Genomic DNA, 12,218 nt, shown 5'->3' on the forward strand with positions numbered 1-12,218 from the left:
CCAAAACCTCTCTCAGGCTTCTTGATTCCATTCAGAAGAGGGCAGTTAGGTTAATTAATGATTCATCTCTAACAGAGTCTCTCCACTCGCTTTCTCATAGACGTACTGTTTCTGCTGCATGCCTCTTCTACAGATACTTCCATGGGCACTGTTCTTCTGAATTGGCTTCTATAATTCCCGCTTTCTCTTTCAAAACAGTCCGAACGCATGCCGCCACCAGCCAACATCCATTTACTGTCCAACTTCAAACCCACAGAACCAACTTTTCATCTTCCTCATTTATTCATTCAACTGCCATTTTCTGGAACAACCTTCCTTCATACGTATTTCCTGAAAATTACAATCTACAGAAGTTCCAAGTCCAATGTCAACAAATATCTTCTTTCGTCTTCTCAACCTCCAACCCAAGCACTGTACTAAGTACTATAGGTTCTAATACCTCTCGTGTTTGGGGTTCACATAAAAAAAAAAATGAGAATCCCCCCTCTCTGTTTTTGATACCAAGTTCACCTTACAGTAAAACACATCCTTTTGGTATGCCGACACTTTAGAAATTCCAGACTACTTTGCTTCCAAAGTCTATGTAATAATCAGAATCCACCTACCCTTCAACAGATATTCGATAACTCTGCAAATCTAGACGAACTGTTTAATTTCAATCGGCAAATCCGATTTGACAAAAGAATCTAAAAATAATTAAGTTACATTAAAAAACTTGGAAAGACACATCTTGACCTTTGTTGTCCTTGTGTCTTAAAACCCTTAATCAACTGCAAGTACTTGGGACAGAATTAAAATTTCATTATCGGAAGAATATATCTTAAACAGCATGAATGATGATGAAGTTTCAGAAATTACTCAAAACGATTATTTAGACTTTCATGTCTAAATCATCATTTTTTACTAAATCTGTAAACGTTGCCTAAATTGGGCAGTATGTATATATATGACCTTGGAGTGTTACTATCTATTTAGTGAAGACTACAAAAAAATATAGGTTTGGCATATATAAGAAGATATATTTATCTTCTTGTATATGCCAAAATCTTGATATACAGTGGTGCCTCGACGTATGATGACATTGACATACAATATTCTCAGGAACTAATATACCTTCCATACGATCCTTTATTTTAAGGACCGATGATATTTGCATGTACCAACCAATGGCTTTCCGATGTAGCTGGAACGATACATGAGTGGAAATTTTCAGATGTCAAGAAAATCTACACCATGAAAATGTTTGCAAGTTGCTTTGCGGCAACCTCTAGTGAAAATGCTGTCACCCTCAAAGATTTTTGGAGGTCGAAGTTTAAGATGCTGGATTTCCGTGAGGCTGATTGTAAGTTCTAGGAATGATGTGTCCACCAGGTGCTTAAATTCAGCCTGGAAAAACATCTGGCCTTTAATTGTCCATAACTTTGAAGGATTTAAAGATGTTGGTGCTTTGACAAATGATATTGACACTCTCATGGGTGTGAGCTACAATAGAGGAGCTACAACAGTTGGATTAAATTACAGAGTGACACGGAGAGGGAAGGAAAAGACAAAATAGTGTCGGCTGAAGACTCATTTCTTGTTGGGAGCGTTTAAGAGAAGTGTTTAAAAAACACCCCGGCATTGAAAACACTGAACTCATGATGTGCAAAATGGAATACGAAGTCATTTCTTACTTCAGGAAGCTAGAAAAAAGTCATCAAAAACAGTTCACTTTGAACAGTTTCTTTGCCAGTAGCGATAAAAGACACCTGATGCTTGATATATTCCCACCACCATTACGCTGCCATTGATTTCATCAGCTCTGCATTTCAGGTCTAAGGTAAATGCTAATTTATTGTTTTTTTTATTATTATTATTTTAAAATGTCTTATGACTATTTGTTAAATATCCTTTATAAAACACTCATTTTTAATATAAAAATGAAATATAACATGTAAAAAATAACTATTTTATGTGTTGTTGGAGAACGAATTAGAGGAAATCAGTGTATTATTGGTTTCAACTTACAGTGGGTTTCGTAGAACGAATTACCATTGGATGTTGGGGCCCCACTCTACATATGTTATAACAAGAATAGATTAAGAAGTACATTAAGCAATGAACATCCAGAATCATTTATTTTAATGGCTATTGTTAAGTATCTTTGCAAAACTTATTATAAAAAAATAAGTTCTATTTATGAATTCAAATTTTAATATCTAAAGTGATTAATATTTTTATATGATGGTTAATAAACATTATATTACACTGTGTAAAGGAGGTCATATTTTATCAAATATGAAACATTTTTATTTTAAAACAAATTTTTATTATGACCTGGGGCCACCATCTTAATATTTTATAGGGCTGATTTGTACTCCCAGGCTGCCTCTGCATGTTACAATACTCCTAAAAAATCACATAAAGTAATACTAAATAGTTGCTTTATCAGCTAAGTAAACAGTGGTGGCAGAATATGGTTCCACTTTGACTTTCGTTTTTTAAGCAGTTTCAAAAGCCAAGTAAGATACAAATAATAACTGAACTAATAGTTTTAAACAAATGGATAAAAAAAACCAATAATTTTTAGGAAATAAAAAAGGCTAATTAGCAGAATTCAAAAATAAAAGCCTATTAATGAAATTTAGGCTGTTTACTAAACATTTGGAGTTTTTATATATATGAAATATCAATAATCACTTTTATCTAGAGGCAGATAATTCAGAAGCAAACTTATTTGATTTTTTAAAAAATAAGTGGCAATATTTTTTATATAATATTGTGTTATTAATTTTACATTAGATACATCATAGAAATAATACCAAACTCAGTACCAACCAATCTGAACACTTATATCTTCCTCTTTGCTGCCGTTATTGGTTTATGCTTCATTGTAACCTTGATCTTTGTAGTTGGCTTGGTAAGTATAATCCTTTAATATGTTATCTTCATAAATTGTTGAACCATATTTGAATATGGTTCTTCATAGATATGGAATAAAAACTACCTATGAATGATTACATACTACATAAGTTTCTTATTTTTCTAAGGTTGATGATTGCAATCAACAGTTCGTTATTTTATTTACTTATTTTATTTTATTTTGTTAAATGTACCAATTAAAATTGATTTATTTCTTTTTTAAATCATGTAATTCAATAATATGAAAAGAATTTAATTATAGTTTGCCTATTCATTGCTCAGTCATCAGAGGAGAGAATAGTAAATGGTGATTATGATTCTTTTAGTTATATGTCCTTGCTGTTGAGCAGTATTCTAAGCTGACTAGGATGTTTGAGAAAAGGTTGCATATGTTGTTTTGTCCTTAATTTAAAAAAAAAAATTGAAGAATTGCCCAATTAACTGATACTGTGGCATAGTAGAGATTGTTATATCACAGTACTAGGTTCTGATAGTGTTTTTGTCTTTTACTCTTCCAGTAATCATGTGCTTCAGTTTTCCAAAAGAAAAAAAAGGGAGGGGGGGGAACTTGTGTCATAATCCTTCATATTGTACCAATACACAAATTAAATTTATACACAGATAAAGTATGTTATATTAATTGAACAAATATACATTTTTTACATGCTCTTTCATGAGATGATTCACATTCTTTGTTTTATTTCAATGTGTTTAATAAGCCATAAGCTAGCAATCTTTTAGTGGCACTCAGTTGATATGAAAATATTTCCTTATGCAAAAAGAAACTAGTCGCACTTTGATTCTTACCGTTCTAGGATTCCATGATGGGTTGCCTATTGAAGAATAAGCCTGTTTATGGAAATCATTCATGCAGCAGGCAACAAAAGATCTTGCTGACATAACTTCAAATTTAAGTGATATTGTATTTTGTGCCGATCTGACTTGGGAAACTTTTGTGTTGTTTTTGGTCTATTTTTTATTTAAATTCTCTTCAGTATTTCACTCACAGCATCACTGTCCAAATTCATAATGCTTGATGTTAACAAGCGTTATTATTTTCCATGCACTGGATCCTGGCTCAGGTCCTTTTCAAGTAACAAGATATTTCAAATTATTTTTTGAGAAATCAAGTATTCCAGAACAAGACAGAAGCACTTTTGCATGTTGTATTGTTAAAAGGTGAACTTCAGGTGGTAAAAATTTGTAAATATTCTTCAAGATCACTGTGAAGTGATAATCACTTTTTGCGATTGTTTCAACATATCCCCCCCCCCCCGACGTGGGCACCTGTACGTGGTGAGGGGACCTCCCAGTGACGCTGCTGGACTTCCAGACTAGCATCACTGGGATCCAACGCCCACAGCCCAGGTTCCGGGCTTACATCAATGGAATCTGGCGTGTTTGCCGTGCACTGCGACCCGTGGAAATTCGGAAAGGGGGATCCTGGTGGTTGAGGGGCCCAGCTTCAGTACACCACTTTGGCCCCTGCTTCGACAAGACGGGTGGTCCTGGAAGGCCCGGCTAGGATCAATCGGCTAGTAGGCTCGCCTGCGAGGGTCAACCGTGTCAATGCCACGCCCCTACCCTCATGGTCCGAGGGACAGGATTCAGGCTGGCGGCGGTGCGGGTATAGTGTCTGGGTAGCCCTGTCGTCCCACTCCCGAGCGCATTTATTGCATGCCGGGTAGTGGGCGTCCCTTTGGGCTCCGTGGTGGCTGGGGAGCCCGGGCACTGAACAATTTAAAAAACTCCATGAATCCTGATAAAGTTATTTCTTCGGGGGCCTCAACCTGGTCCCTATCTGTAAATATAGACACTGACAGCACTATTTCTTCAAAGAGGCAGCGGACTGAATTACCATCAGGGCCTATCCCACGGTTTTTAATCATGCACTCCACCAATGAAAAACCGATTGGTAAAATGTCACCTTTCTTTATACAGAAAGGGTTAGATGGGTTAGCAGGTACACCCAAGTCAGTTAAGAGGTTCCGTTCTGAGGACCTCTTGATTGAAACAAAAAATGACAGGCAGTCTGAACATCTACTCCGAGTAACATCAATCGGAGGAATACCCGTAACAGTGACACCACACAGAACACTAAATTCATCGAGAGGTGTCATTTTGGAGTGGGACCTTCTCGACGTAACCAAGGAGGAAATCTGCTTAGAATTGAAACCGCAGGGAGTTACTGCCATCAAGAGAATCACTGCGCGAAGGAATGGAAAAATTGTTAAAACCAGGAGTGTTATCCTGACTTTTAACTCTCCCAAACCTCCTGATGAGATTAAAGCTGGCTACATCAACTGTCCAGTGCGTCAATATGTTCCAAACCCTTTACGGTGTTTTAAATGCCAGAAATATGGACATTCTCAAATGGCCTGCCGTGGAGTCCTTGCATGCGCTCGATGTGGTGCAAAGGACCACGAAACAACAGCATGTTCAGCCACGAAACCCACCTGCATTAACTGTGAAGGCGAACACCCGGCCTACTCACGAGCATGCCAGAGGTGGAAAGAAGAAAAAGAAATTCAAGCTGAAGGCAGAGCTAAACATATCGTACCAGGAGCCAAGGAAAGCAGTGAAACCTCTGAACATCAAAAAACCTACCTACGCCCAGAAGATAGCAGGGAGGTGTTCGATTGGGACTCAGACAGACATGTCCGTCCCTCCAAAAGAATCATTTACTCCCATCGCACGTTATCTTTTAAGCTCCCAAAAACCTGCACAGAAGGACCAATCAGCTGCCACTCCTATATCGGTACCTCCTAATGCTCCACAAATAACAAAAGCAAATGCAAAAGAAAAGAATAAGAAAGGTGAAATACCACCTAGTACCCAAGAAAACATGGATGTCGAGCAGAAGGAGGTACAAGAAGACTCAGTTTTGGAGCTCTTTGCTGAGGAGGAAATGGACACTGGGCAGCGTCCATACTTCCCCAGGAAGGATAAATCCAGGACTGAAAAAGGTAAGCCCTCAGCACCTCGGAAGCCGCCTGATGGACCCACCAAGCCAAAATAATGGCTAAATTCCTACAGTGGAACTGTCGTGGATTCCAACCAAAATACTGATGACATCAAGGCACTCCTGCAAAAGCACAAACCAGTTTGCTTTTGCATACAGGAGACTTACTTAAAGGCAAATGATGACCCCACCATGCATAACATTACCATCATTCGTAAGGACAGAATTGTGGATGGTCCTGCTCACGGAGGAGTCGCAATCCTCATCGGCAACCAGATCCCATTTCAGCCTTTGCAGCTTACAACTAGCATTGAGGCTGTAGCAATTCGCCTTACAGTGGGGCTCTTATTAACTGTTTGCTCTGTCTATTTGCCACCTGGGACTGACATCCCCCAGAAAGACCTTGATGATCTTATCATGCAATTGCCTTCCCCTTGTTTAATTCTTGTGGATTTCAATGGACATAATACTCTGTGGGGTAGTGCTCACATCAATGGAAGGGGACGAGTCATAGAGCATATGCTCACTGACAATGACCTCTCCCTCTTAAATGTGGGAACAAACACCTTCTTCCACATGCCTACCCGTACATTCTCTGCCATTGATCTTTCTATCTGCTCCCCTTCTCTCCTTCCTTCACTTACTTGGGAGGTAGAAGAAAATCCATATGGAAGCGATCACTTCCCCGTGATAACCACCCTAACTAGTGGAAGACAGTGTCTGCCATTTAGTTTACCGCGGTGGAAGATTGATCAGGCTGACTGGAATGCCTTTGAACATCTGGCAAACCTTGATATCCGTACAGTCAGTCAGGAGCCAATCGATGAAGCAGTCATTCATGTCACAGAAACGATTGTCCAAGCAGCTGCGATTGCAATCCCAAAATCATCCAGCCGGTTCCCACTATTCCCGAAACCTTGGTGGAATTCAGAATGCACGGCAGCAAAAAAAGCACAAAACAAAGCCTGGGGGATATTCCGCCGATATCCCACCACTGAAAATTTAATATCATTCAAACGTGCACATGCAAAAGCACGTTATGTACGACATCAGAGCCAAAGGAAATCTTGGATTCATTTTACATCTTCTATAACTCAGGCTGCTAGCTCAAAAGTAGTCTGGGATAAGATCCGGAAAATGAAGGGAAAATATCCATGCCCTTCAGTGATCCTCGAGCACAACGGATGTCCAATTGCAGATCGAACTGCAGTTGCAAATAGTTTAGGGGAAACATTTGCAAAAATCTCTGCAATAACATCTTTTCCCGCAGAGTTTTTGGCCCTGAAAAAGAAAGTTGAGAAAAACCCACCAGACTTCTCTTCAAAAGGGCTTGAAGCATATAACAAGCCCTTTTTACAGGAAGAGTTAAATGCAGCACTCTTTCTCACTCATACAAGTGCTGTGGGGCCCGATGACATCCACTACGAAATGTTAAAACACCTTTCACCACAATCTAAGGATCACCTTTTAATTCTGTTTAACAGAATTTTTATTCAGAAACAATTTCCGGATTCCTGGCAAAGGGCTATCATCCTTGCTTTCCCAAAACCAGGAAAAGATCCTAGCAATCCAAGTAACTATCGTCCTATTGCTCTGACAAGCTGTTTGTGCAAAGTCCTGGAAAGAATGGTTAATGCACGCCTCGTATGGTATTTAGAAACAAATGGTCTGCTTTCCAGGACACAGTGCGGCTTCCGAAGAAATAGATCCACTCTGGATCGTTTAATCCGATTGGAAACTTCCATTCGTGATGCTTTTATTAAATCCGAGCATTTGGTAGCAGTTTTCTTTGATATTGAAAAAGCGTACAACACAGCCTGGCGATTTGGAATTTTAAAAGGCCTCTATAACTTTGGTCTTAGAGGTAACCTTCCTGTTTTTATTAAAAACTTTCTTTCGAATCGCCAGTTTCAAGTCCGTTTAGGATCCACCCTCTCTCGAGTTTTCTCTCAGGAAGAGGGAGTCCCACAAGGATCCATTCTAAGTGTTACGCTTTTCACAATCAAAATAAACTCTATCGCAGAACAAATTCCATCCACTGTAAACAATGCCCTCTATGTAGACGACTTTGCTATATTTTGTAATTCATGCAATATGAGGGTCATTGAAAGGCAACTGCAGAAAACCATTGATCATCTTACAGCTTGGTCTTTGGCTAATGGGATCAGATTTTCATCACAGAAGACTGTTTGTATACACTTCTGTCGCAAACATAATCTTCATCCTGACCCAGAATTAAGGCTTGGGCAAAATAACATCCCAGTTGTAGCAGAATTCAAATTCCTTGGACTTATTTTCGACAAAAAGCTGACATTTTTACAACACATTCGTCAGCTGAGGACAAGATGTGTCAAAGGGCTTAACATCCTTCGTGCCCTTTCGTCAACTTCATGGGGCGCAGATCGTTCTACCCTTCTTCGCCTTTACCGAGCACTTGTCCGTTCCAAACTAGACTATGGGTCTCAGGTTTATGATTCTGCTAGAGATAGTGCACTTCGGTGGTTAGATCCAATCCACCATCAAGCCATCCGGACAGCCACTGGAGCATTTCGCACATCTCCTGTCCAAAGCCTTTATGTTGAAGCAAATGAACCATCTCTGTCTCTTCGACGTAAGCAGTTGTCCTTACAGTACGCCTTCAAATTAAAATCCCTGCACGATCATCCCACGTGGCCATCCGTTTTTGAGCCGCGCTGGGAAAACCTCTACAACACCCGTCGGACTGCCCAACAAACCTTTTAGTATTCGCATTCAAGGGCTGCTGAATGAGCTAAACTTGACGGTAGACAACATTGCCCAGTCACCAAGGCAATTCTTTCCACCCTGGCATGCTTATTTTCCAACTTGCGACTTCTCTCTTAAGATCTGGGAGAAGGCTACGACACCGCCATCTGTCTACCAGCAACTCTTTGCATCACATAGACAGCAGTATTCTGACTTTCTGCCAATCTATACAGATGGCTCAAAGTTAGAATGTCATGTGGGATCTGCTGTTGTGTTCCCTCACAAAACATTATCCTATAAGATCCCACAAGAAGCTAGCATCTATGCTGCTGAGTTGCATGCAATACAATCAGCCCTAGATCACATTAAAAATCGCGACTACCAGAGGTATATGATTTATTGCGATTCATCAAGCGCGTTACAGGCTCTGGTATCGGTGAGTTTTAACCCTCATCCGATCCTGTCCAGGATCCGGCAGATTCTTTTTTCTCTCATAGAATTGGAATATGATATTCGCTTTTGCTGGATCCCAAGCCACATTGGGATCCGGGGAAATGAATCGGCTGATGCCGCTGCTAAATCAGCCATTTCCCTGGATAATCATTGTCTGTCAGTCCCCTATACAGACTACAGGCAAATAATACGTTCTAAATTACTCTCCCAATGGCAAGATTCTTGGCCAGGCCACAAATAAATTACATCGCATTAAGCCTGTAATTGCGCAATGGAGTCCAGTCTACGCAGGGTCCGAAGAGAGGAAGTTGTTCTTGCTCGGCTCTGCATAGGTCATAGTCATCTAACCCATTCCTACTTGCTGAGGGCGGATGACCCACCTATGTGCGAGATATGTAATGTTATTTTAACCGTCAGTCACATTTTTGTAGAATGTCCTGTTTTTATTGAAGCACGGCGCTTGTGTTTTACTGATTTTAATAATTTGACTGAGCCATTTACACTCAGTCAGATAATATGTGACAGAGACAATATGTCTGACGTTTTTAATTTTTTACAATTTATTAATGTTTATACAAAGATCTAAGTTTTATGCTTTTACTTTTATACCTTTTTAAACATAATAATTAATTGTTTACCGTGGTAGCCTTTGCTACCAAAATGTTTAATAACATTTTAAATTTGTCTTGGCGCATTATGGCCTTAGCTGCCAATGCCCCATTAAAAACCAAACCAACCAACCAACCAATTCAACATATCTAATAGTTTTTAATTTTTATATCGACTTGTTTCATTTATAATACACAAAAATAATAAAAGTTGTAGCACTTGAATGAAATTTTAATTATATACTTGATTGTAAACTAATCAAGTATAAAGATGGAAAAAATGTATTTCCTTGGTTATTAATTTAACCTGCACAGGTCTTGTCATCCCCATTCCATCTCACATCAACAAGTTGTTTCTACCCACAGGATCTCCATTACCTGGACATTATATGGTTTTTGGATCAGTTGTGTACACTTGAAATACTGATACCATTGCGTCTGGTGCTAACCAATTTGCCACATTTAGAGTCACTTAAATCTTTTGTCTAGCCAGTTCTCACAGTAAATTATGCACATACACCTGTATATTTTCCCCCATGTTTTAAGTTACATCATACAAATATGTGATGCTGTTACTGAAGGAGCACTCTATTCATTGGAAGGGTAGCTGTACCTAATAAGTAGCTGCTAAACATATTGGCTTATGTTTTTATCTTTGGAAAAATTCAGCGGGGGTCAAAAGTTCTTCTTAACATTTCCAAAGCTTTGAATAGTGTTTGGAATAGCAGCCTTTTAAACAAACTCCCATTTTTTGAATTGCCATCTGAAGATGGCAATTCAAAAAATGCTTAGGTGATGGTAGAGAGAAAAACCTCTCTGCCATCACCTAAACACTCATTATAGGTGATGGTAGAGAGGTTTTTCTCTCATTAGTTGAACTCTCGACAATGCAGTGCTCACCTCTCCTATATTAATGACCTCCTTCCAGTGACTGAAAACCCTATTCCTAGCTTTGCCAAGAACAACACACTACACTTCATCTTCCAGTTTGAGAAACTTTGTCCTGCACAAACAGCTGTAACTTCTCAAATAACCACAACCAGTTCCTTAAGTAGCAGAGTGGTCACGCAAGGGTGCATAAGTACACGTGCCTTGAGTGACTGGGGTTCAAGACCGTGACTGCTAAATACAGTGTTGTTTTCTTGTATTCTGTCTATCTTGTGAACTCCTGACCGTTTGGTCGTCCCGGCGTATAAACAGAAAGTTTATTTTATTTGTTTTTTTAAATGCCAATCTCCAGGTTCTTCTCCAGTGGTCAAAGAAAACTTAGTTAACTTCAGTCCTAAAACCTACTCACTCAGATGTATCTAATAAAGTAGCCACTCAATGCATATCAGCAGTGGATCAACACTTACTGAATTCATATTTGCAATTACTGATCAATTGCTGGTGAGTTTTAAAATAGTTTCAGAGTTAGTAGTTGATGGATTTCTCCACTACTTTAGAAAGGTTAGAGGAAGTACAATAGGATGATAATTGGGAGGGATTTGTTACCCTTTTTAGAAACTGGCTGATATAACCAAATTTTTGTGCAGATAGAAAAATACCAGTGGAATGAGAAAGTTTAAAAAAGGTAACAAAACAGGATCACGATCAGGACAGATTTTGAAGAGACTTGAAGAGCTTTCAGAACCTGGAAAAATGCCATCATAACCTCATAGTTTCTTGGTACCAAGATTGTTCAGAATTCTTCTAATATCCTTTTTTAAGAGGACACCAAGAGGCATTCAGTGGAATGTGTTTGGTATGGTAGATGGGAATTTACCAAGATCATTGATAAAATAGCTGTAATAAAAGTAAGATGCTAGTAAGTCAGCTTTAGCTGAGGGCTCAATAGAACCATCAGATTTAAGAGAGGCTGCAAAATAAATAGAAGTTACAGCTAAAATGGCTTTGGCCAGAAACCAGAAGCAAGTGTTCTACTCTTAGCTTGTTCAAAATAGAGCTAAGGCTGATTAATAATTGTTTTGCAGTTTTAAGCAAATTTATTGGAAAACTGTTTTCCAATAAATTTTCTGAGGCTGAGATAAAAAAAAAACAAGATTTTTAGGGGGAAATGAGAATTTTATCAATACACCAGAAATTTAATTGACGTGACCTGTGCAAGCTTCAGGATCAGAAGTTTAAAAAAGAAATCTAATCAAGGAAAAGAGTATTAATAAACGTCATGCAATTCTATTCCACATTCATCCTATTTCTCATTCCTGTAATGCTAAAGGACAAGAATTGCTATGGAGGGAGGGGGAAGCTACATTGGAGAAGCGATCATCACAAAATTATGATCTTGAGATACATAAAGGAGTAATAGCATTAATTGTTTACTTTTAAGGGCTGTTTGTGAGGAAAAGATCAAGAGCAATGGGTGTATGGTTAGGATTATCTGGTATTCTGCTAGGTTAGTGATCAAGTTGTATAAGGCCTAATAAAATGATAATGTAAGTTCCTTGTAAACTTTAAAAACCTGATGCAATATTGAGCAAATACTTCTTTGCTAGACCCTATGGCATACAATACTGAGATATCCCGGGATCCCAGTAATTTTTTCTGGTATTCAAATACTGGTATGATAC

At 38.8% G+C, this 12,218-nt stretch overlaps 1 protein-coding gene across 2 annotated transcripts in view; it reads left to right on the forward strand.

The window, feature by feature from the left end:
- Nucleotides 1–12,218, forward strand: part of LOC150091144 (E3 ubiquitin-protein ligase RNF13-like) — a 341,104-nt gene that overhangs the window by 261,035 nt on the left and 67,851 nt on the right. For both annotated transcript variants that reach the window (XM_090382193.1, XM_090382202.1), the window contains one exon: nucleotides 2,782–2,899. In XM_090382193.1, coding sequence (XP_090238319.1) covers nucleotides 2,782–2,899 — 118 coding nt within the window. The remainder of the gene's footprint in view (nucleotides 1–2,781; nucleotides 2,900–12,218) is intronic.

This window comes from Mastigoproctus giganteus, chromosome 1 (assembly GCF_048544385.1).
Source record: "Mastigoproctus giganteus isolate SK-2022 chromosome 1, ASM4854438v1, whole genome shotgun sequence".
NCBI classification, from domain to species: Eukaryota; Metazoa; Arthropoda; class Arachnida; order Uropygi; family Thelyphonidae; genus Mastigoproctus; species Mastigoproctus giganteus.